Below are 26,923 nucleotides of genomic sequence, written 5' to 3' on the forward strand. Positions count from 1 at the left end.
TCCCTCCAGACGTGTGGGATTTGCAGGTCTGCCGTTGGTTTTCGCTGCTTTTTGTTTTCGCGATTGGCCTCATCGCAAGTTTTTGTGTCCGTGTCTCGCATTTTTTAGGCTTTGCGTTGACTTTATCACGGACATTTGACACGTTGTCGGGGGCCTATCGCATGGTGCTTCCGTGTTGTGAATACTTAGTTAACACTGCGTTATTTTACCGCAATAGACTGCGATGTTGAAAGCTGCGTTAAGTTAATTTTGCGATAGTTATCACACTTTCTTGAGACTATCCCCCACTGTGTACAAATCTTTGGTAAATTGATTCCTCATATGAGGTTCCAATAAATTCAGTTGTCACCTTTTAATCCTAATAAACATTCCCAATGCACATTTTTTACTGGATGTGGATAATTAATAGCTCTTCAAATACATTATCTCTTAAAATAATTCGCAGTATATTTCATTTAAATATAATATATTATAACATATAATACAATTACATTTTTATCTGTTTGCAGCCTGATATTCCCCTGCTTTGATACGTTTTATATTTATGTTGCAACTCACAAAGCTTTCTTACTCTAACCCAACCTCTTGATCTCATGGATACGTATCCCTTTTTTCATAAGATTTGGTTTTTGACAATAAACGATAAAAGTCACATATCTAGGGGAACTTAACATAGGGAGGTGGAATGTTATCTGAAATAGGAACATCAAAGCATTCATTCTTTCCTGAGACTAAGGGAGATGCTTTCCTTACCTACTGTCTTGTTTTGTGCTTCTAAAAAGGTTGGATGTGACACCACGCAAGTGACGAGTGTCTCATGTTCACTGCTGGCTCTGTATGTACTGACAACGGTCACTGTCTTGTCTGGGTGAACTTGTTGTTCGGTGATGCAGCTCTCACATGCCGGGTGCCAGGTGATGTTCGCTGCTGGTTTTCCTCTGGAGGCCCGGCACACTGCCGTTGAGGCGTCCTCACTAGTAAGGGTAACCACAGGAGGGACTACGAAAAGGAGAGAACAATTATATCAAAGAAACTGGTTAACAGGCTAAGGCCGGCCAATGAGATATGACTGCGTTTTAGCTCAGATTGTGACTGAGCGGATGATGGGAACAACAAATGAGATATCACATTTCTTTGGGTAAAAATGCTGCCTAGTGGAGAATGAGATCAACTAATGAGACATCACTTTTGTTTGGCTTAGATTGCGGCTGGGGGGAGGGTGAGAACAACTAACAAGCATTAGAAATGCAATAGGTCTCGAGTTAGAGCTATTGGCATTGTAACCGGCAATGTTTTTCACTTATATGGATGTGCTGTGTAGTGGAATATGTGGGTTGAATTGGATTAGTTAGTTATGTTATATTGTGGCGTGGAATTGTTTGGTATGGAGTGGAATTGTGTGGTGTGGAGTGGATTTGTATAGTGGAATTATGTGGCATGGTGTGCAGTGGAATTATTTGGGTAGTAAATATGTGGTATTGAGTGTACTGGAATTATGTGGAGTGGGGTTGCATGTTAAGGAGTGCAATTATGTGGAATGGTAATTTGTATTGTAGAGTGGTATGTAGTGAAGTTTAATTATGTGGTTTTCTTTTGAATTTTGTGGCATGATGTGGAATTGTGTAGTGTGGATTGGATGTATGTGGTGTGTTTCATTGTGTTGTTGAGTTGTATTATTTGTTTGGGGATCCCCTATATAACGGACACAATTAGAGTACAACCCATCTTACTATGGCACAGAGTATGGACAGTGAACGAATGTGTATTAAATCGAGCCATAATACAGGATGTCTTAAAAATGGGGAGAGCAAATGTTGTTGAATGGCTAAATTACATCAAAACGTTTCTTAATGAAATAGACCGTTCACTCTATTACAATGATCCGCCTTCCATGGCAAATATTCCTAGAAAAGACCTGAAGACACTATGTATGGAATTCCTCAGAAATAGAAGACAGCTTGATGAATCGAATAAAAATACTGTCACTTCTCATCAATTAATTTTAATAAGCGACAAATTACAGCCATACTTAAGTTTATATATGTGTAATTTTGATAGATTACTTTTAACACGTTTTAGAGCTAACATTGTTTTTAGATTATTTACTTTCCCTGTAATGAATTCATGGGCCAAAGAACTCCCTTTATGTCCCTGTGATGAAATATCTATGCAATCGAATATACATGTTCTATTTTTTTGTAAATTCTATACGCTGCCTCGTAGAAAACTGATTGTCCCCATTTTAAAGGAAATGAATGTGAACAGATGTCGCCTAGCATATTTAGTACTGCAAAAAATGGACAATGTTCTTACTGTGGCTTCATTAATTGAGTATTTTAAACTGGTTTTTAAATTTAGGAAGTCGCTTCGCTTGAATGAACTGTAATAGTGTAAACACTATGTATTGTTTTTAATATCCTCCTACATTGATGTAATACTGTGCAATGTAAATGAAATATGACTGCTGTTGCTTTTATGGTTATACCTTTTTAGCCGAATAAAGTACTTTTTGACTTTGACTTTGAGTTGTATTATGTGGTTTGATGTTGAATTATGTGGTCTGGATTGGAAATGTCTGGAGTTGAATTGTGAGGTGTGGAACTGTGTGGATAGCTTTGCCTATTTGGTGATGAAAAAGAACAAATATGTAGGAGCTAAGCTCCAGATCTGTGTGTTTGGGTGTTACAAAAAGAAATTAGAGTTCAAGCTATTGGCATTCTAACTGTAAATATTTCTTACCTATGTGTTATGGAGTGGAGTGGCTGTATGTGTGTGTAGTGGAATTATGTGAGTTGGCTTAGAGTTGTTAGTTGTGGCATTATGTGGTGTGGAATTGTGTGGTGTGGAGTGGGTTTGTGTGGCATGGTATGCAGAGCTATTATGTGGTTAGTAATTAGTGTTTTTGAGTGTATTGGAATTATGTGGAGTGGGATTGTGTGTTATGTAGTGTAACTGTGAAATGGTATTTTGTGTTGTGGAGTGTTATGTAATGGAATTTAATTCTGTGGTGTGCTGTTGAATTTTATGGTATGCAGTTGAATTATGTGTTTTGAATTGGATGTATGTGGTGTGGAGTGGAATTGTGTTGCAGCGTGGAATTGTGGTCTTTGGTGTTGAATTATACGTTGTTGAATGTATGTGTGTGGAGTTGAATAGTATGGCATGGAAAAGTATGGCAGAGTGTAAAATTATGTTGAGTGGAATTATGTGGCATGGTGAGGATTGTATTTATATGGATTGTTGTTATGTGGCATAGAGTGGATTTATGTGGGGTATATTTATGTGATATTGAGAAGCGTTTAATTCGCTGAAGTTGAATTATGTGGTGTCATGTGGTATTATGTGGAGTGAAATTATGCTGCGTGGTGTGGAATTGTGCGGGGCTGAATTGTGGAGTTGTGTGACATTGTGTTGAATTATGTGGAGTTGAATGCTTCCAGGGGCAGAAAAGCCTATTTGTATTTGTAGTACAACCAGGGTTGTAAGCAGCCAGTTCAGACACTAAACAGGTGGTTTAGGTTCACTATTAGTCAAGCCTATAGGGAGTCTGGTGAGCCCCCTGCAGCAGGGGTAGAAGGAAATTCTACGAAAGGGATGTCCACTTTGTGGGTGAAGCACAAGGGGCATCCCTGGTAGTTATCTGTTGTAAAGTCACTTGGGTGGTCCCTTCCACATTTGCGAAACACTACAAAGTGTTATAGGAGACTAACAGCCTGATTCATGAAAACCGAATTCTGCGAATTCTAAATTGCGATTGACAGCGAATCGCAATTTAGAATTCGCAGACCGGCATTCATCAAAATCTGCGAGAAAATAAAGCGATTCGCACGCGGCCGCAAAAAGCGTTAGCGATTTTCAAAAATCGCAGAAAAATCGCTATTTCCGTCAAAATCCGCGTAGGAATTGCGATATCGCAATTTGCAAGATCGCTAAATGCGATCTCGCAAGTAGCGAGATCGCAAAAACGGGAAATCGCATTTCGAGCACAGTGATGACATCACAACCAGGAAGCAGGCAGTTCCCACCCCCATTCAGAACAGTGAGGCAGATCTCGAGGCTGCATCTCACAGAGCTCCCTCCAGAACACCTCCAAACTTTCAAATCCCTCACTTTTGTGACTGCAGCAATGGCAGAGGATTCAGCACCAGGGCCCAGTGCAAGCGGAAGCTCAAATTTTCTGAGCAGGAGTTGGAGCACCTGATAGAGGGAGTGGTTGAAAACCACCCAAAACTATTTGGAAAGGACTCCAGGAGGGTGCCTGAGGCGGAGAAACGCCGTCTGTGGCTGGGGATCGGCGCAAAAGTCAACGCTGTGGGCGTGACTCACAGGTCGATCGAGGAGCTAAAAAAGAGGTGGTACGACCTCCGAGGTCATGCGAAGGAGAGGGTGGCAGAGAGGCTGGGCGAGACCCAGGCTACTGGAGGTGGAGATCCTACAGTCCCTCCCAACACCCCCATGGAGGACCGTGTGGAGGACACACTTGAGCCAGAGGTGTGTATAGGGGTCATCACTCTGGACTCATCCCGACCCACCCAAGACAGCCAAGGTAAGTGGCATGCGACTGCGACCCTGTCCCCTGACAAGGGCCATGACCCTATAGCCTGTCATAATCAACCCAAGTCATGCAATCCATGCACATTAGGTCATGCCCAAAAGCATTGTGGGACATGTAGTCTGCCCACAATGTACAAAAAACCCAATGCAGCCAGACATGTCCGAAGGTACGCAATGCCACAGCCAGTCAGGGAATGTCAGCCAGCATGCATGTAGCAACTGCACGTGTGACAGATACATGCAATTAATCTACGTCCACTTCCCCTCACAGGTGGCGCTGACAACAACAGCAGCGACAGCGACAGGCTGCTCATAGACGAGGCACCAGAGGATGCAGAGGAGGTGCCAACAGCCACACATCCTGCACCATCAGGCGCTGCAACGATCCCTGCTGCCAGACCACCACCATCTGCGCCAGCACCATCAGGCGCTGCACCAATCCCTGCTGCCAGACCACCACCATCTGCGCCAGCACCATCAGGTGCTGCACCAATCCCGGCTGCCAGACCACCACCATCTGCGCCAGCACCATCAGGCGCTGCACCATTGTCAACCGCAACACCACCACCAGCGGGACCCTCAACATCTGGTGCTGCTAGTGCGGTGACAGTGCGCATACCCACTGTGGCCAGGCAGCACAGCAGGCATGGCAGGGATCGCCAGCAGAGCACAGCACGCAGCGGTAGGAGGGGGATGGCTGTGCGCGTGCCAGGGCTGAGCATATTGCGCCGGATGCTGCGCATCCATCAACTGCAGGCACAACGCCAATAGGCAATGCAACTCCAGCTCCACAACATTGGCCGCAATGGGGCAAATGTGTTGGACAGGTTAGAGCTGATGACAACTGCTATGGAGGCGAACACTGCGGCCATCATCTCGCAGCGCAACACCGCCCGCCGCCGCCACCGCCACTGCCAGCTACTTACGCGGCTATCTGCCTACACGCGCTCGAACTATGTTATTGGTAATGCCACCTCCCAGCTCTCACGTCGGTCCCTAGCTATGCAGCTGCAGATGGTGCAATGCTGCGAGGATGTGGCGCGAGTCTTGGAGCAGGTCACCAGTGCCATACTGGCACTTCATCCAACCGGCCCAGCCAATGGTGTTGGGGACGACACTAGTGAGGGGACCTCCAGTGTCAGCAGCCTGTCTGCCTCACAGGTTGGTGTGCTACGCCGCAGCAGCAGGACCACTGCGGGTTCACGTGCCATCCCAGAGGATGAGCCTGAAAGGCAATTGGGTGCCGCGCGCTGAAGGCGCACTTGACTTTACTGTCCATTGGCAGGGACATGCTGATGATAGAAGCATGTCCTGTGTATGATTTAGAGCAGTATGGCGCAATACTGCTCACATGTTAAGAATTGCAAAAAGTCATTATCATTGTGCCTTCAACAATAATATTTATTCTAGCATCGTACATCAGCCTCCTGTCATTATTTCCATTGGCATGCATTTGTGAATTGTGGGGTGAGGGGAGTGGGTGCACTAGAAACTGTTCATTGTGATGTGGTTGCGGCGTCTGTGTCCTTCAGCTGGATTCTCCCCGCGTGCATGACGCACATGTGCAGGTGGCCGGTCGTCCCCTTCCGACTCACTGCCAGAGATCTCTACAGGTATCCGGCGCTTGGTAGCAATGTTGTGTAGTATTGCACACACAGCCACAATGCGGCAGCACACATCAGGACTGTAGTACATGGTCCCACCAGTCTTGTGCAGTATGCGGAATCTGCTCTTTAGTAGCCCAAATGTCCTCTCAATGCAATTCCTTGTGCGTATGTGTGCTACATTGTAACGCGTTGCTGTGGTGTAGCAGGGTTGAGGGAAGGGATTGAGGAGGTATTCACGGAGGGCGTAGCCACTGTCACCTGCATGAGAGGAGCAGAGGGTGAGTGCCTGTACAGCGCAGCTACTTCATCACAGTGTAACATTGTGGGCCATGTGTACTTACCAAGTAGGTGTCCTTCACCAAAGTCTCCCCTGGCCAGTCGTGTGTGGAGGCCGCTGTGCCGGAATATGAAGGAGTCATGTGTGCTCCCCGGGTACTGTGCCACTATGTCCGTGATGTATGTCTTAGCATTGCACACCATCTGGATGTTGAGGGAGTGGTAGGACTTGCGGTTGCCGTACATGTACTCCGTTGCAGCTGGTGGGCAGATGTGGATGTGGGTACAGTCAATGCATCCTATCACATGTGGGAAATGCGCAACATTGTAGAATTGATGCTTGGTCTCATCCAACTCCTGTTGGCTGGTGGGAAATTTGATGTGGTGGTGTAGCTGGGTCAGCATTGCATCTAGAAAACTCCGTAGGCAGCGGGACATGGTGGGCTGGGATATCCCCCCAGCAGCTGCAACTATCCCCTGGAAGCTCCCGGAGGCCAGAAGGTGCAGGCTGCACAATACCTGGACATGTGTGGGCACGGCATTGGTCCGCCTTGTTGGGTGCTGCATCAGGGGGTCAAGGTCCTGAATTAGCTTGATGATTATTGGCCCATTCAGGCGGTACTTTGCGTATATTTGCTTTCTGGCTTGGCCCAGCAGGGTGACCCGCTGGTGGAATATCCTCTCCTGGATCCTACGTCTCCTCCGTGATGCTCGCTGTAGCCTTCGCCGCCTGACCACCATGTAGAGTCCTGGCATTGTGAGACTCCTAATGCTACTGCTGCATCTCCTTAAGTGTGTTTGGTCAGGCCAGCACCTGTTCCTGATTGGGAAACGTTTTTTTCAAAAAAAAAATTCATAGGCTTTGATGGTTACCACCTGCTTTGGGTTGTCCTTAAATTGCGCCTCGCAAAAAGCGATTTATGAGTTTTTCGCAATTTGCGATTTTTCTTGAATAGCGATTGCGATTATATTGCGATTTCGCAATTTTTTTCGCAGTATCCGTGGTTCCTCGCAATTTCTGATTCGCAAATGGGCTACTGCCGGGATTCTGCGAATAATTTTGAGAATTCGTTATTCTGTGTTTGCGAATTCGCATTTTTCTTCAAGAATACCGATTTTGACTATTGCGCTCGTATTAGCTATTTCGCAGCTATTGCGATCGCAATTTCGGTTCATGAATCAGGCTGTAAGATTCATAATATCGTTGGATCAAAGGTTTGTCGTCTATGCTGAATAGTGAAAAAGGGCCATATGTATCAAGCAAAATTGCATTCGTACACGCCGAAATGCGAAAGCAATTTTGCCAAATGGTATGTATTAAGGCAAAATAAGGAATCGCAAAATTTGCGATTCCTTATTTTGCAATTGCATTTAAGGAATCGCATATTTTGCGATTCCTTAAATGCAATGTAAGAAGCACCAAAAAAGTGCAATTTGGCCTTAAGGAATCGCAAATTACCACCAACTTCAAGTTGGTAGTAATTCGCGATTTCTTTGAAAAATGCACTTTTTTGCATTTTTCAAAGTGCAATGTGAAGCACATTCATGCCCTTAGGGCATGTATGTGCGCCACATGTGCACCCATGCTTATTTCAGGGGTGCAACAGGGTGTCCTTTTGACACCCCTGCACCCTTGAAATTGCATTCTCAATTTGCGATTCTCTAATTGCTAATCGCAAATTGAGAATGTCTTGCCAGTCATTCCTGTGGGCCTTTAGGCCCATAGGAATGAATGGGGAGGTATTCCTTAATTGCGAATTGCAATTTGCGATTCGCAATTAAGGAATATGTAGGATTCGCAAACTTTATTGCAAATCCTACATATATAGCATTTTGCGATTCTCAAATAGCGATTCGCCAAAAATCGCTATTTGAGAATGGCAAAATGACTTTTTGATACATATGGTCCAAACTGATTTACCAATAAATCTGTTTGGCTGGTATACCTGTTCTCCTGGTCCTGAATTCCTTTCTATATTTCACTGAGAAATTGGCAAACACAGCACAACCGGTAAATGCATTACTCAGAGTGCTTCCTTTGCCCATATTAATTACACCTGCTCTCCTGCCCGTTTGTTGGCGGAATGTGACTCTGAGGCTCGATGTCTCTCAATGAGTAATTAATTCAGGCAAAGGAAGCAGTCTGTGTAATGCATGTTCCAGTAAGTAAATGAAACATTTGCATTGTGCTGGATGGGTCTGGGTGCACAGGACCCAATTGAAAATGGAAAGGCAAGCACTGTCCATGCACAACCACATTATGTTTGAACTTTCAGAAATAAAATATTATGATGGTGAATGTGTCCAGGACATTTTTAAATCTCCCTCGGTGTAGACATAAGGTGCAATAGGTATAATAGTCAGTGGTATGTCGGGAAAGAAAGGTAAGTGTGTAGTGGGATATACAAGGAGGAAGAATACACTTGTCTGTCTGTGCAAGGAGCGCTGGAGAAAATAAATAACAAATGTCACGTTGAGAGGACGAAAAGAAACAGACACAAACAAGCAGTGCTTAATTTGAGCCACACTAATTTTTGGGGTCTGACTCTTATTTTTCCGTATCAGACATTTTCAGCGAACAAGTGGGAAAAACCCCATAAAAGTGAAATGACGGAGGAATAGAAAGACCGGAAAAAACTGCACAAAGAAAAAAAGCAGGAACCTGCAAGAGTGAGATAAAGGGACAGGGAGTATCTGGTAGTGGATTAACCCTTTCGATGCTGATGACGAGCTCAGCTCGTCATCACCCACGGGTGTCGTGTGCTGATGACGAGCTGAGCTCGTCATGACACCAGCAAAATGGCAATTTCCAGCACAGGAGGGGGAAAACGCCTAGCAGCCAAGGAGGCCTGAGGTGTATTTAAGACTGTGCAGCCTTGCTATTCGGCACAATGACCTTTAATTGTGACGTATGCAGGTTCCATAGCATCACTGCGAAAAAGTAAACCTTGTGCAGAAGCCATACATAAGAGAAGCAAATACTCGGTATTTGCACTCTATGCTTAATTGCCCTTCACACGCAAAAAACACAGAGGACATTGTGGGCATTATGAGGCAAACATGCTCCGTCACTGTATAGAAACACAGAACACAAATTAAATTGAGCACCTTACCCCACAGAGGAAAGAGACAATGCTATTGTGACTTTGTTCAGTGTGAAAAACACTTCTGTGTTTTCAAGGAGGAAAAAACCCAAATATAATTCAGACTGTTGCCTTCCATCGGTGTGGCAAAATATTGCACTGTGTTTATTTTTCACATCTCCGGCAGTCGGGGCGAGACGATCAAGGTGATAAAGACTGAAGCCAGTGGGGTACATTTATTAACATCCTGGTACTGTGCAACAGCGGATGCTCTGCTCCCTTTTTTATGGGGAAGGAGACTGCGATTGAGAGTGCAGCCCATGTGTTACACAAAAACTGTAAGATTTTGTGCCTGATATCGCCGTAAACATACCACTGCCATAGCCACTGCCCTGGCACCTCTAAGGTCTTTGGAGGGAGAATACGGTTGTATGACGTTATGAAAATGCCTTTACCACGCATACCTTTACAACGATTTTCGTTGTATAACTGTGCATGATAATGGCATTTTCATGGTAAACCTACTACAGGTCTGATTATTTTGTTCAAATCTATAAATATATTTTTAATTATGCCTAACCTAATAAATGGGAAATATTAAAAAAAATATACTCATGGTTTCTTTGGACGGAATTCTATGTCAGGACAGGAGGCTCCAATTATGCTTTTTCTCATTTCTTTAATGAAATGCTCAGCAGCCAATATGAAAGAAAAACTACATTTCCCATGAAAACTAGGGAATAACCATAGAGTATACAGTATAAAAGGTCACAACACTAGTCCTTTTTCCTCTTTCTTTGCTGCTCCACAGCCAGTTAAGTGCCTTTCTCTGTATTTACATGCTTATGTGCTGTTTTCATGCTTAATTATTGACTGTTTCACTTACTTTGAGTTAGTGCTTTGGCGTTTTTCAGCGCGCTGTGCTTGCACTTTGTTGGAGCGCTCCGGCTCCAGTTGCCATCGTTACCGCTTTCATTCGTGATTTCACCCGTTCAGCTGCGTGTTCAATTGGGAGCGTGCGTTCACCTCCCTGTGCCTGGGCGCCGGTGTGTTGCCCTGCTATTGTTGTGGAGCGGGAGAAGGGGTTGCCGGCTCGGGTAGAGAGCGCGAGCGCTCTCGAGCCATGTTTACACGGGCGGCGGTGTCGCGCATGCGCATTGCCATATTTCCGGCTTCTGTGATTCCTCACAGTGCCGGTTGAGTGAACGGTCGTTTTCTTGAACGCCCACGCCCACAGCCTGTGTACTTTTGACCCCGTTCGACGCTGGAGTTCAGGAAAGAGCTTCAGTTGTTATTTTGTTGCATAGGCTCTGCCTAGAGTATGCATTAAGTCTCGGCAGGCTTATCTCCCTCCATGCTTTACTATATTTAGAGTCAGGTTTGAGCCTGCTCTTTTGGCCTGCTGTGGGGTTTCACACTCCCCCTGCATTGTATCTTTGATACTCCCTCCCCTGCTGTTGCAGCTTATGTTCAGGCTCACATTCATCAGCCGTTTGATGCCTCTGTTAGAGCCAGACTCTGTTCTGAATGCCCGAGGCCTGATCTTGCGGATCATTTAGCGGATACGCCAGAAGTAGATCCCATGATGGTCACCTATTTGAAAAAGTATGCGAAGGACCCAAAAAAGGGCCTAGACCGGTCTTAGAGGTCTTGCCAAGACAAATTACTTGATATGCTTGGTCCTCTGACCAAGATTCTGGATTTTGGATTTCAAGCAAAGGAGGCCTCGGCTCTTGTGGACCCTGATGAACTGATAGAATGGGTGCAGAGGGCTGTCTGTCAGTTGGGTAACGCAAATTGTGCTGTTTCCTCTGAGCGGCGCCGGTCAATTCTGTTGAAGTTGGACCCGAAACTAGAGGAGCCTTCGTCCTCTGAGTCGGGTCCGGAAGCACAAGGTCTTTTATTTGGGCAGCCTTTCTTGAAGAAGCTTACCAAATTTGTCTCCACCTTCAGTGGCATCGACAAAGCCCAGGCTTCCTTGCGCCGAGCTATGCGTCCGGTTTTTGCCAAGGCCGGACGACATCGTGGACGCTCGTTCGGCCGAGGGTCAAACCAACAGTCCCAGCGAGGTAACTCCTCTCAACGTGGTGGGGGACACGACTCCGAATATTCCACCAGAGCGAACTTCTATCCCTCCCGCAAGGGGAAAGGACAGTATGGAAAAGGCCGTTCCGGAGGACAGCATGGTCATTACCAGGACTCCAACTCTGCAGGTGAGCCTGATTCATGCTTGCAATGTGATTTTGGGGGGCAGAGTACAGTTATTCCTTGACAACTGGCGCATGATCTCCAGCGATGCATGGGTGCTAGAAACCGTTCAAGGGTTCAAGATAGAGTTCTATCACCCACTGCATCAGACCCGTCCTCCCCCTCCTTTAAGTTTTTCCCTTCCAGATCAAGCTTGCCTTTCAGAGGAAATCAACGTTCTGCTAAAAAAGGGGGCGATTCTTCCAACCGCCCGTCATCTGAAGGGATTTGCCAGCTCAGTCTTTCTGGTCGAAAAGAAGGGAGGCGGGTCTCGCCTGGTTCTCAACCTGAAAGACTTCAACGGAGTGGTTGTGTACCGGCACTTCAGGGCATCCATCTCTTGCGGGATCTCCTTCGCAAGATCCCGCAAGAGATGGATGCCCTGGATGGTCCGCCTGGATCTCAAAGATGCGTATCTGTCGATTCCGATCTTCAAGCCTCATCGTCGGTTCCTCCAGTTTCAATGAAAGGGGGTTTGGGACGAATATCAGGTTCTCCTGTTCGGCCTTTCGTCAGCACCGTGGTGCTTCACGAAAATTCTGAGGCCGGTTGTTGAACATCTCCACGCTCGAGGTATACGTCTGATTATTTATTTGGACGATATTCTCCTAATGGCGGATTGCCCACTCAAGCTCCTGACTCATCTGGAGTGGTCCATCGATCTTTTGCAATCTCTCGGTTTTCTGATCAACGTTCCGAAGTCGGTTTTGACTCCAACGTAATCGATAGATTTTCTGGGTTTCAAGATAGATTCAGTTGCCTGTCAGCTTCTCTTACCCGCTCAGAAAATTTGTTACATCAAGAGGGAGTTGACATCTGTTATTTACAGACAGACTGTGTCATTGAGATCGTTGGCACGTGTAGTAGGTCTGTTAGCGTCTTCCATTCAGGCGATCTTCCCGGGACCGCTGCATTACCGAGCGATGCAGCGTCTCAAAATCCAACATCTCCGCAAAGGCCTCAGGTCCTCGGATCAGATTCCTCTGTCGGAGGAGGTGAGATGGGAGATGCAATGGTGGCTAGACCACATGGAGGCCTGGAATGGTCGAGCTCTCTTCGGTGCATCGCCGGAACTTGTGATCGAATCCGATGCCAGTCGCTGGGGTTGGGGAGCCCGCTGCGGCCCAGTCTCGACGGGGGGTCGTTGGTCTCCCCAGGAGTTAACTCTCCACATAAACGGTCTGGAACTCCTGGCGGGATCTTTTGCGATCAAGTGCTTTGCTCCCCATCAATCCAGTTGCTGCATTCTTCTACGGATGGACAATGTGTCTGAAGTCCGTTATGTCAACAAGCTGGGCGGGACTCGGTCCAAAGTGCTTGCGGAGATTGCCAAGGACTTTTGGCATTCTTGCCTGCAGCGGAAGATCACTGTTATTACAGAATATCTTCCGGGTCACCACAATCAAATTGCGGATTGGCATTCGAGGCATCTTCGGGACTTCAGCGACTGGAGGGATCACCCTCGCGTTTTCCGCTCTCTTCTTCGGCGTTGGGGCTAGTGTCACATAGACCTGTTTGCTTCTCGCCTCAACACACAGCTCCCGCTGTTTTACAGTTGGAGACCAGATCCGCTGGCCCTAGCCACGGATGCCTTTCTCCAGGCTTGGCCCTCGACTCTGTGCTATGCGTTTCCCCCATTCATGATGATCCCCAGAGGTCTAGCTTATGCCACACGGTTTCGAGCAGATCTGATTCTGATTACTCCGCTCTGGAGGGCTCAAACGTGGTTCCCGGTTCTCCTGGAAATGTGTTGCGAGGCTCCTCTCCTTCTTCCCCAGAAGTGGAATCTCTTGCTGGATCCTCTAGAAGGTCCGCATTCCCTGATTCTGTCCGGATCCCTCCAGTTGCTGGCGTGGCGGATCTCGGGGACCGCTGGACGTTCCCAGGCATTTCTAGTGACGCTTCCAAGTTCATTAGTGAGGCCTGGTCTCCCAATACTCACAAACGATACAAGGGTGCTTGTAAGCTGGTGTGATTGGTGTGTTCAACGGGAAGTTGATCCCGTTTCAGCAGATGTCTCTTTGATAATTAACTTTCTGGCGTCCCTAGCCTCTTCAGGTCTAGCTTATAGGACAGTCAACAATTTTCGTTCTGCTATCTCAGCTGGCCATATCCAGATTGATGGAAAGCCTGCTGGTGAACACCGTTTCATTTCCAAATTACTTAAGGGTATTTGTTTCTCGAAACCACCAACTCCTAAGTATGTCTCTTTATGGGATGTTTCCATCGTTTTACGGTTCTTGGAGGACTGGCCTTCTAACCCGCCGTTATCCCGTAAGCAGTTGTCTGCAAAGTTGACCATGTTGTAGTGTCTTGTCTCTTGTAAACGTGTGTCGGATGTCCATGCATTGGACCTTGCGGGTTGCTGTTTTACGCCGGAAGGCGTTACATTTCGTCTTCCAGGCGTACTAAATCTAATACTGCGGTGATTACGTATCCCTCTTTTCCCGCTCGTCCCAACCTTTGTGTTGTGCAGTGTCTCAAGGATTATGAAGTAAATACTGCTTCTTTACGTTCAGATATGCAGGGTCAATTGTTGATTGCTTTACAGAAACCTTTTCGCCCTGTGACCCCAGCTACTTTAGCACGCTGGGTAAGATGGCTCATGTCAGAAGCTGGCATTGATGTGTCTGTGTTTGGTGCACATTCTGCACGTGGGGCGATGGCTTCTAAAGCTTTCTCCTTGGGTGTCACTCTTTTTGACATTATGAAAGCAGCGCATTGGTCATCTGATTCAGTTTTTAAAACTTTTTATTATAAACCTATTGATCATATTGCTTCTGTGGTGGTGGATCAGCTTTGAACAAGCATAATCGGAGCCTCCTGTCCTGACATAGAATTCAAAATTTGCAAACATACGTGACAAGAATTTTCAATTCTATTAAGGACAAGGAGGCGAGGATTATCCCACCCATTGTTATTGATTTGCATTGTTATTTGCTGTTATATATATTGATGATGTTGCACAATTATCTCCTCTCTTGTTTCCCCATCCCCCCCGATTTGCATTCTTACTTGCACTATTTGGGTATTACGGCTATATGTCTCTTTTCAGGTTCCGACCAGAAGTAGAGTTTGCCGGTCTCATCCGTCTCTATGTTCTTCTACTGCCTGCGTCCAGTTCCTTTGGATTTCTGCGGCGTGCTTGGTCTTGTTCCTTTTGGTCTACGTTGGATTGCCTTTTGGACTTGAACTGTTTCCTCAACAAAGAAAGAGGAAGAAGGACTAGTGTTGTGACCTTTTTTACTGTGTACTCTATGGTTATTCCCTAGTGTTCATGGGAAATGTAGTTTTTCTTTCATATTGGCTGCTGAGCATTTCATTAAAGAAATGAGAAAAAGCATAATCCTCGCCTCCTTGTCCTTAATAGAATTGAAAATTCTTGTCACGTATGTTTGCAAATTTTGAATTCTCCTTCTTCTAACACTGTTTTTATTGGTCCTTTCTCTATTTTTTTTGTAAATGCATGTACGTCATCACGTCATTAGGGAGGCTCATCCCATGAAGGACAAGATTGAGGCACTGAAGAGGTTTTTTTGGTAAGTTTTCTTTTTTGTTACAACCCTTTCTTTTTTTTGGAGGGGGGGAGACCCCTCAACCCCCAAATTTAATTCGACATTTAACTCACATTCCTTTACTACGTATTTCGTAGTAAAGGAATGCGTGGTAAACGTTATACGTGGTAACCACGCCTGCGATGTAAAGCATGCGTGGTTAGTGTATTCATGGAAACGGCTGCGTTGTAGTGGCAGTTTCCCGAGAATACAAGCAACTATAAATCAAATCACTTCAAAGCTGCCCTTGATGCGCAATGAAAAGTGATACAGCATTAGATAAAGAGACACACTCAAGCAGGGCTTTAAGTGGGATGAAAAAACTGACGGGTCTCCCAAAGGGGTTGGGCAGATGTAATTAAGGGCGCGGCTTAAAACACGTAAACGAAAAATCTGTGCTCAGCATTGTGTGCCATTCCACTGGTATTTTGCTGCTTCTGTCATTGCAACCAGATATATAATACAAGTAACATTACACCTACAGCAAGCCAAGACTATTGGCTTTCTCAATGGTTGTCGGTTGCATTAGCAACAACTATGGCTTCATTGAATATAATATGACAGTCCTTCAGTTCTGACTGAGGAGACTTTGAAAGAACTTTAACGAGTCTCTTCGAAGTTACCCCAAAGGCAGTGAAGGGTGGCACTGCTGCACAGTTAAGATGTTTTTTTTCACCCAGAGGGTGATGGAAAAAATGGAGAGCCCGATAGTGACCCGTCTCCACAACTGCTTTTTAGCTCAGCTCCAGCAGGACCCGGCATCTTTTTTTTTTTTTTTTTTAATTTTCAAAAACCTTTATTAGTTGGTTATACGGTTACACAGCATCGTGCCTGCAACCAATCTAGGACCCGGCATACTTAAAGCCCTTCACTCAAGTGCGACTTAGAGGCAAAAGAAAAGGAGAGACATAAATAGGCTGACAGAGAGAGAAATAAAACCAGCCAGAACGACCAGATGAAACGACAACAGAAAGAGTATAAAACATAGAAGATGCAGAAAAATACAGGTTGAGATGGGAAGCATACAACAAACTTTTACGTAGAAGAGCAGTGGTGAGCCCCAAAAGTCATTCATTAAATTAAATTTGTGTGCCGCTCCTATTTGAAGAAGTGCCTTTTTTTAGCAACACGGTGCCTGTTCACTGTTTTCTAATATAATTGCAACCTTCTTTCGACTGATGTCCAATTCCAGGATCAAGCCAGCAAGTGGCAGAAGATGCAAGCATGTGAATCTTCTGTTGTTGGTTATCGTGGTAACATTTCTAGCTGAGCATTTAGCAAGAACACCTTTAAGGTTGAATCTTCAAGGAGCCATCCGCAACATTTATACCTGCCATATAAACAGCAATGAACTAAGATACAGGGAAGTGTGCTGTGCTAATATACAGAAGAAAACAAAAGCGGGTGGCTTTGACTATATACAGAACCTGGCACCAAATAACAGATGGGGTAGTGACAAGCTGGGGCATGGAAGACACGAGTGGGTTTGTACTGCTGGGAAGGACAGCAGTAGAGAATAAGAAGATCAAGCAAGCGTCATATGGCACCTTTGGATTTTAAATAAATTGCTTTATTAAAAGAATTCGCAACTTACCACCAACTAGAAGTTGGTGGTAATTTGCGAATCCTTATGGGCATTTTTGCATTAATTTTCCGTTGATACATTGCATTTAAGGAATCGCACAATTTGCGATTCCTTAAGTGCAATCGCAAAATAAGGAATAGCAAATTTAGCGATTCCTTATTTTGCTGCCAAAATGTGTCATACATACCATTTAGCAAATTAGCATTCGCAAAGACCGAAATTCAGCGAATTTCGGCCTTTGCGAATGCTAATTTGCTTGATACATATGGCCCTTAGGGTCTGATTTAGATTTTGGCTGACAGGTTACTCCCTCACAATGATGATGGATATCCCGTCCACCGAAATCTAAATGCCATTATTTCCTATGGGATTTAGATTTCAGCGGACAGGATTTCTGTCACCATTGTGATGGAGTAACCTGTCCACAGAAATCTAAATCAGACCCTCACAGCACAAAATAATTTCATAATGTACTCTTTATAAATGTGCTTCTACCATATGATCAGTAGAACAACTTTGGATATATTTTTTTTTAATGATTTACTGCAAAGATGTTTAAAGGCAAAGTCGTCAATTTCCCAGTCTCTTCCTACTCTTCAAAGGGGACCACTGGTAAAGTAAATGAAAAAGTTGAAATTCCTGCCATAATAACGTTGCTCAGAAAAAGCAGCTTGTTTTCCTAATTAGACAGCAAAGCATGTTTAACACAAACTTAAGGCCAGATTTACTAAGTGTTGGACATGGCCTTCACTGCAAGGCCACCCCAGAATGTTTTCCTTCACCCTCCTGTATTCAGCATTCGTTTTGGGGGGCATTAGAACTCTGTGCACTTCGCCTCTGATAACCAGTACTAAAGTGCTATGCTCTCTCCCCAAAACATGGCAAAATTGGCTTACACCTGATTGGCACACTTAATTTATTTGTAATTCCCTACTATATGATACTACATGTACCCGGGGCCTGTAAATTAAATGCAACTACTGGTCCAGTAGCACTCATTGTGTCACCCACTAAAATAGCACTATAAAACCGTCTCATGCCTTCCACTGCAGCCTGTGGTGTAGTTTAAAACTGCCAATTCAACCTGGCAAAATAAGCCTTTTTCAACAAAGGGGGTTGCTGAACTGTTCCTAAAGAATATTAAACAGACTGGCTTGACCAAAGGTGTGTGTGTTACACCTTTGGGCATCCATTATGTTGGACATATTAGGCAAAGGATTATCCCCTGAGGTAAATCACACGAGACACATGACACCAGCACGGTTTCTTTTATTCCTTTTTTTAAATTTCACCTTCACTAGGTCCTGACGAATCGCGGGAACTTCCCATGCGAGAAACATGTTAACCAACCCTCACTCTAGTCTCGTTTAGGGTTACGCTACCTAACCTGCCGTCACCCAGCGAGCTAATTCCACTTTTTAACTGCAGTAGGGGGACCCCCAGAATAAAGTAGTTTCCGGCACCCCCTGCTACATTTTAAATCACTCTTTTTCTTCAGGATACTGATTGCCCTGACCCACATACCCGCACTTCACCAATAGGCTGTTGGACAAAAAGATCTCTGCCAAAGAGCCCCTCTCTGAGGTGAGCCCGTCGGGGATTGCACCGCCTCCCCGACGAGGAGCAACGCCTATGATGAAGCATGACACCCTTTCGGGTGTGTGAGGCAAACACGTCCAACATAATGGATGCCCAAAGGTGTAACACACACACCTTCGGTCAAGCCAGTCTGTTTAATCTTCTTTAGGAACAGTTCGGCAACCCCCTTTGTTGAAACGTGTGGTCTACACGGGCACAAGCTGATACTGGACCTTCCTCCCTCTCTCTGGGTGGTAATTGGTGCCCGTCTGATCGACTGATCTTTCTCCCTCCTTTTTACGACAAAATAAGCCTTTTACCAGGCCTAAACACGTCTTTTTAATTCATATAAGTCACCCGTAAGGCAGGCCCTAAACAGCCCTTACATTAGCGTGACTTTTACTTAAGTAGTAGGACATTTGTTTTTAAGTTTTAAACTGTCCTGGTAGTGAAAAACTCTTAAATTCATTTTTCACTATTGTAAGGCCTATGTCTCCCTTTGGAAAACATTAGGTTACCTCATTGCAATTAGTAAGTGTTCGATTAGGAACAGATAGAGATATCAAGTTAGGACTCAAATGAATTGTAACGTTAATGGTGAATGGATTTTAGATTACAAATTTGGAAATGCCACTTTTAGAAATGTATAATTTTCCTGCCAAAAGGTTTCTAAGCCCTTGTAGGAGTTTCCAGCTGCCTAGGCCTGTTAATGACTCTCATATTAAGTATGCGTTTAGGGACCAGACAGCGAACAATAGGAAACTAGTGTGTAGGCAGAAGCGAGATGGGAGCTCACTGCCTCACATCACAGCGCAGTTCGGCGCTTTGCATTATGGTAAATGCAGTACAATGTTTGCGCTTACTTGAATATTAATTGCAATTTTTCACCAGAGTTGGTGCGGATAGTGCTGTTCATCTCTTCTCAAGGAGCATAAGTACTCAGAGGTAAGTCCAGAACTTCACAGGAGCAGCACAATGCACTAATTCCAACTCCCACCACAGAATCCGTCTCAGCCTCCAATTTCTGATGGGGCTCTAACTGAACTCCAAGGGGGAAAGGGGATAGGGATAGAGAGAAGAGACTGCCTTGTCTAGATTTTCTTGGGTTCGCCTCAATACTCTTTTCAACCTGTTCTTATTCGTCTTACTGGAGGATCTTTTTTAGGAGACACTGGATGAGCTGAAAATACAATTAAAACAAAGTAATACTCTCACACTATTCCCTATTCTCTCTCTGTCCTGTTCTTTTTTTTCTGGTATTGTCTTTAACACTCTTACCCTCTAGACTAAGGTCGTTAGCTACTCTTCTAATGATGGTAAACTGTATTGACTGTATTCCGTGTAGATGTCTTCCAGAACTGACTCTGCAATCTTTTATCTTTATATTCTTCTAACTTGCACTTTCAATATGGCTGTTTCTGTTTCTTTTGTTTTTTCATAATATACACATTTACATTCCATTGTTTTCTTTTTAAAAGTAACTGACTTTTCTTTTTCTCTTTAAACAGATTTAGATACTTGCCTGGACTCCAAATTCTTCTCGAAGTCAAACTCTCCTTTCAGTACAAGACTGCTTCATCCTGGTAAGTATTCATCACTTCCTGATTCTACCGCAAGGTTTCTGTGATGATTTTTCTGTTAGGAAGTAGTTGTTTGCTTGAACATTATTGATCTGCTGTTCCTAAAAGGAACTATCTAACTACACCCTCGCTCTCGGAAGACACTAATGTAACACTAATACTGCAACTTGTGCATAACGGAGACACGACCCTAGCTTCTAACTAACTAATTAGCGCAAGTGCGATTAGAGCAACTCTACTGTTGAGCAGTCTGGGGTGAAGTGCGCAGCACTTCTAAGTTTCCCATAAACTCTTGCAAGATTTTTGGCTAGGCGATGACTAGACCTGCAACTCCTGCAGAACGTCTTCTTTGCCTTCCAATTCTTCTGCAAAGTCTCAGGCAACAGGTAGGTAGGTAACTTACAACACCTGCCAGCTGCCATATGTCTTGAGCTTGATTTGTTCATTATAGCACAGATTCGTGAAGCAGGTGCCAAGTTTTTTGAGCAAGCCCTGACATCTCTAAACACGTGTTTCTGGATTTTAGGTGCATCTCCAAAAGCTGTGATATGAGGCAGTGTGCTCCCATCCCACTACAGTTTAAAAAGGCTCTCTTGAGCCAGCGAGCTGACAAGCGTTTGGAGAGGCACCTGTGTGCCAGTGACAGGTACTGAACCCTGGGAGGACTGTGGCAATATTCCCAACAACCCCTGATGTAATTGCTTTTTCTGATCTATACTGATGAAGGATAACATCCAGAAACATGTCCACAGAAGAAATGCACTATCTGCACCTACTCTGGTGACAAACTACAGCTAATATTCAAGTAAGCGCGAACATTGTACTGCATTTACCATAATGTCAAGGGGCGAAGTGTGCTGTGATGTGAGGCAGTGTGTTCTCATCCCCCTTCTAGTGTGTAGGCAGGATGGTTGGGGGCACAGCTGTTTATGCCTGAGCCCTGCTGGCCTCTGGTAGAGCAATTTCCTGATCCCCAAATGTGCCTCTCCAAGTCTGAGACCCTGGCTGGCATCAAAGTGCACTTCTCTACAAGAAAAGGAGAAATCATGAAGTTCTGGACTCCTTGCGCCAGAATCTGAAAAGGTAACTTTTTCAGCAGAAATAAACTGGTCCCTGTATCCGGCCTGTACACCATCATGGTCGGTCTGAAGTTTCCATGGTCTAGCATTATCAGATGACCCAGAATAGTGTTTTATTATTTTAGGCCTATACTTAACCTAAAACTTTGAAATTGTATATCTCCAGTAGTACGGATTGGATTTTTGTTGTTCCGGGCTCTATTTTTCGAAATTGGTTTGCGATTTGTCTTGTGATGTGATTACACTTTTTTACTGTTTGTGTGCTGCAATACTTAACACAGTGCTCTGAGTTAAGGCTGACTGCTTTTGTGCCAAGCTTCCAGAGGGTTAAGCAAAGTTTAATTTAGTAACTTTTATTGTTCACCCTGCAAAAGATTGAGGTTTTATTGCTTGAGAAGGGCTTACACCCTTTTCAACCAATGACCCACTTTTCTACACTAAGTTTTTGGGCCAGGGCAAAGCCACACAAAGTGGAACAAAGCAGCTCTTACTCTTGCAAGGGTGTTTACTTTACAGGGTAAAAAGTATTTTGTGCTAAAACAGAGCCCTTTTCTCATGCACAGATAGCTCTTTGTGCTTCTTTGCACCACTTTTCATACAGGAAGCCTTACTTAGGTGTAACTTGGGTGGGTAGCTGGGCAAAACCCAATCTACTTAAAAAAGCCAGACTGCACAGCACACATCAAAGTCCTTGTCCTTTCCTTGGCAGAAACAGTCACTGCGGGCCAACCCCAGACAATACACAGCAAAGTGTCAGTACTTCTGCTCAGTTTATCCAGCTCTTCTCCTTGGCAAAGTACCACTTGAATCCCAGAAGTAATCTTTGAAGTCTTTTTTATCCATGAGACTTCCAACAGGAGGCAAGCTCTACTTCAAGCCCTTGGAGAAAACTAACAGCGGGATGATGAAAGCAGAGTCCAGTCCTTTCTTTGCCCAAGATAGAAGCAACCTCTGCAGGCCAACCGCAACAGCACACAGCACAGGGACAGTACTCCTCCTCCAGTTTTCCTGGTTCTTCTTCCTGGCAGGTTCCTTAGTTCAGCAGTAATCTAAGGTTCAGGGGTTTGGGCCCCACTTTTTATTGCACAAATTTATTTTTTTCTCTGTGGGCAGAGAAGCTCTTTGCCCAGCCAAAACCAGTTCTGTCCTCTCTGGTGCAGCTGCCCGGTAGGAGGTGGAGTCAGCATTGTCCAAGGAAGACCAGGCCCATTCAGGTGTGAAAGAAATGTCCTCCCCCTACTCTAAATGCAGCCCAGCTCTATTCAGGCCAGCCTGACTCATCCAGGAAAGGCAGGACACACATCAACCCTCTCCAGTGGCCGTCTGAGAGAATCCACGTCCCCAGCCCTTATTATTCAAAAGCCAGACTGTCAAACCAAGAACATACCCATTTTCTAAAAATTGTATTTTCAAACACACAATATAAAAAATATCTTTACTAAAAGATGCATTTTTTATATTCTGAGTTCAGGCATACTAAACTCCAGCTTTCTATCTTGTCCCAATGGGAAGTTATAATTATAAGATGTTATAAATGAACTCCCATTCTGTCCTATTGGACAGATGGCCTCTCAATAGTGAAAAACGAAATTGACAGTATTTCACTATCAGGACATGCCACACACATCAGGGCATGTCCTACCTTTCACATACACTGCACCCTGCCGAAAGGGGTACCTTAGAGGTGACTCATATGTAAGAAAAAAGAAGATTAGGGCCTAGCAAGAGGGTGTCCTTGCCAGGTTGACATGGGAGTACAAACTGCGAACAGACACTGCAGTGGTAGGTCTGAGTTACATTTACAGGCTGCTCATGTGGGTGGCACAATCAGTGCTGCAGGACCACTAGCAGCATTTGATTTATAGGCCAAGTGCATACACAGTGCACTGTACTAGGGACTTACCAGTAAATCATATATGCCAATCATGGAATCACCAATCCATAAACACAATTTTCAGGGAGAGCACATGCACTTTAGCACTGATCAGCAGTGGTAAAGTGCCCAGAGTCATAAACCCAACAAGGGTCAGAAACAGAAGGCCAAAAAGCAAAATGTCTTGGGATAAACCCGCTGGAAAAGCCAGGTCTAACAGTGTACATTTGATTAATATGGATTATTTATGAATTGCGTTGCCCAGGCCTCCATTAGCAGTTATCCCATTTATGAGCCTGCCTCATGCATAACTTCTCTACTAAACATTATTTAATTCTCTACTTGCTGGTTTTGTTTACACGGATACCCATGGTCCATTAACTTGCTATAACACACCTTTGGACACTCTCAGCCCCAATTAGATAACTTGCATATATGGGTGCTCTCCCACAGATAGATTTAAGGAAGATTTCACTAGCTTGTGGATAACACTCTACCAGCTCCCTTCACCCTCCGAGACATAAAACAATCATACACATGTGTACACACAAGCAATTACTAAAAGTCACATGCGCACACCAGACTATGCTAACTCACACCCGTTCATAAACACACATTCACACACACCGACACATCCACCTTCCTCTCAGTCTGTAGCCTTCAGCCTTCAACGTCCTCCTGCAGCAACACAAACAGTAAGGACGGTCAATGACCCTATGCACTCTAACAAAAGGGGCCACTGTGACAGCCCTAGGCGCACTGAGGAGATAATGCACTCACACACTCGGGAGATGGCAAAAGTGTAATGCAGAAAACACATTTTACCAAGCGAGGAGAAGAAAATGCAGGGTAAATGTTCAGGATATTTGATTACACCAGCCTAAAGGCTGAGCCAACCCTGCTGGTATTTAAACTTATATTTCCCTGATATTACCCAAACTTAAACCTAGCCTACTATGATGAAGGCTTTCAACACTACGAGGCATCTGAAAAGACAAATGTCAAATAATACAAACAGTTTATCTGGTAAAACACCCTAAGACAATACCAGCACAGAACCCTTAAAATGTCCACTGGTTCCTCAACAAGTCCAGGTGCATCACGTCCATGTCAGAAGGCACATTTTTATCATATTTGTAAGCATTCCATCTCAGGATGGTGGCTCCTGCACCCCAATGCATCAACAACCAAAAACAGGGCAGACCAATGGCAAGCAAAAAGGAGGGTCTGGGCTCAGGAAACAGTGATGCTTTTACCTTGTTTTGAAGAAAAACAAGAAAATGGCACACATACCACTTTATCAATATTTCTACCGCAGGTTTAGCAGCTTTGAGTAAGAAATTCCAGATCGCTGTCCGGCTGTGGGAGTGGGTGGTGGGGGGTAGACAACACAACCAATGAAGACCTTGAGCTTCAACACCAGATGAGAACCGCCACCCTTCTTCTCAATCAATCAATCAATCAATCAAAGCATTTGTATAGCGCGCTACTCATCCGGAGGGTCTCAAGGCGCTTGGGGTAGGGGGGTCCGCTACTGCTCGAACAGCCAGGTCTTGAGCTGCTTCCTGAAGGCGAGGTGGTCTTGGGTCAGGCGGAGGTGGGGGGGGGGGGGAGGGAGTTCCACGTCTTGGCGGCCAGGTAGGAGAAGGATCTTCCTCCCGTTGTGGCTCTTCGGATGCGGGGGATGGTGGCGAGGGCGTGGCTGGTCTGTCGAAGCTGGCAGTGGGAGTGTAGAAGTTCAGGCGGTCGTTGAGGTATCTTGGGCCTTGGTTGTGGAGAGCTTTGTGTGCGTGGGTGAGGACTCGGAACGTGATTCTCTTGCTGATGGGGAGCCAGTGCAGGTTTCTCAGGTGTGCGGAGATGTGGCTGTGTCGGGGGATGTCCAGGATGAGTCGTGCTGAGGCGTTCTGAATGCGCTGGAGTCTTTTCTGGAGTTTTGCAGTGGTTCCGGCGTAGAGGGAGTTGCCGTAGTCCAGTCGGCTGGTGACGAGGGCCTGGGTGACCGTCTTCCTGGTTTCGGTGGGGATCCACCCGAAGAACTTACGTAGCATGCGAAGGATGTTGAAGCATGACGAGGAGACGGCGTTGACTTGTCTGGTCATGGAGAGGGAGGAGTCCAGGATGAAGCCCAGGTTGCGTGCGTGGTCTGTTGGTTTGGGTGCGCTGCCCAGGGCAGGGGGCCACCAGGAGTCATCCCAGGCGGAGGGCGATGATCCCAGGATGAGGACTTCCGTCTTATCTGAGTTCAGTTTCAGGCGGCTGTTCATCATCCACTCGGCTACGTCTTTCATCCCTTCGTGTAGGTTGGTTCTGGCGGTGGCGGGGTCGTTGTTGAGGGAGAGGATCAGCTGGGTGTCGTCGGCGTAGGAGATGATGTTGAGGTTGTGTTGGCGTGCGATGGCCGCGAAGGGGCTCATGTAGATGTTGAACAGTGTGGGGCTGAGTGATGATCCTTGTGGTACGCCGCAGATGACTTCGGTGGCTTCTGATCTGAACGGGGGGAGGCGGACTCTCTGTGTTCTTCCGGCGAGGAAGGAGATGATCCAGTCCAGTGCCTTCTCCTGGATTCCGATGTTGTTGAGGCGCTGCACTAGGGTGCGGTCGCAGACCGTTTTGAATGCCGCGGAGAGGTCCAGGAGGATGAGGGCCGCTGTTTCTCCATTGTCGAGCAGGGTTCGGATGTCGTCGGTGGCTGCGATGAGGGCGGTCTCGGTACTGTGGTTGGCCCGGAAGCCAGACTGCAAGTGGTCGAGGGATCCATTCGTCTCGAGGAAGGCGGCCAGCTGTTTGTTGTCGGTCTTCTCGATGACTTTGGCAGGAAACGGGAGGAGCGAGATGGGGCGGTAGTTTTTGAGGCCGGTGGGGTCTGCTGATGGTTTCTTCAGTAGGGTGCTGAGTTCGGCGTGCTTCCAGCTCTCTGGGAAGGTTGCGGGGTCGAAGGAGGCGTTGATGATGTCCCGTAAATGGGGTGCGATGACGGAGTCGGCCTTGTTGAAGACGTGGTGAGGGCAGGGGTCGGTTGGTGATCCGGAGTGGGTGGAGTTCATCGTGCGGACGGTGTCTTTGGTGTTGATCGGGGTCCAGGCGCGGAGGGTGGTGGTGGGGGGCGTTGGTGCGGTTGTAGGGTGCGTCGGCTGTGTGCTGAAGCTGTTGTGTATGTCTGCGATCTTGCTGAGGAAGAACGAGGCGAGCGAGTTGCAGAGGTCTTGCGATGGGGTGATGTTGTTGTTTCCGGCGCTGGGGTTGGAGAGCTCTTTGACGATGTTGAAGAGTTCCTTGCTGTTGTGGGTGTTGTTGTCCAGTCATTCCTTGAATGCGGTTTTGAGGGTGGTCATGTTGTCTGGTGCCGGGTCTCTGCGCCAGGTTTTCTCGAGGGCTCAGCAGTTCTTCTTGGAGCTCTTGAGTTCGTCGGTGAACCAGGATGCTTTCTTGCTGCCGGGTCTGCAGGGAGGGGTCTTCAGTGGAGCGAGGTCATCTGCGCAGTTGCTGATCCACCTCATGAGGTTGTTGGCGGCTTGGTTGGGGTTTGCTGAGCTGGCGGGAGGGTTCTGGCTCAGGGATGCGGCGAGCTGGTCGGCTGTGATCTTGTTCCAGCTTCTGCGGGGAACCTGTTGCTGGTGGTGGTGGAGCGTGGTCCTTCTGAAGCTGAAGTGGACGCAGGTGTGGTCCGTCCAGTGGAGTCCGGTGGCGTGGCTGAAGGAGATGTCCTTGCTGGAGGAGAAGACGGGGTCAAGCGTGTGGCCGGCGTAGTGGGTGGGGGTGGTCACCAGTTGCTTGAGTCCGAGGTTGGCGAGGTTGTCCAGCAGGGTGGTGGTGTTGCGGTCGTTGTTGTTCTCCAGGTGGAAGTTGAGGTCCCCGAGGAGGATGTAGTCAGCGGAGGGGAGGGCGTGTGGGCTGATGAAGTCGG

The 26,923-nt window shown here is 46.1% G+C and overlaps 1 protein-coding gene across 1 annotated transcript in view; it reads right to left on the minus strand.

Moving 5' to 3' along the window:
• LOC147698893 (cell surface glycoprotein CD200 receptor 2-like) overlaps positions 1-26,923 on the minus strand; it is a 242,770-nt gene that overhangs the window by 93,208 nt on the left and 122,639 nt on the right. Inside the window, exon 3 of the mRNA XM_086935509.1 lies at positions 754-999. Within this exon, the coding sequence (XP_086791635.1) occupies positions 754-999 (246 nt within the window). The remainder of the gene's footprint in view (positions 1-753; positions 1,000-26,923) is intronic.

This window comes from Lissotriton vulgaris, chromosome 8, assembly GCF_964263255.1.
Source record: "Lissotriton vulgaris chromosome 8, aLisVul1.2, whole genome shotgun sequence".
Classification (NCBI taxonomy): Eukaryota; Metazoa; Chordata; class Amphibia; order Caudata; family Salamandridae; genus Lissotriton; species Lissotriton vulgaris.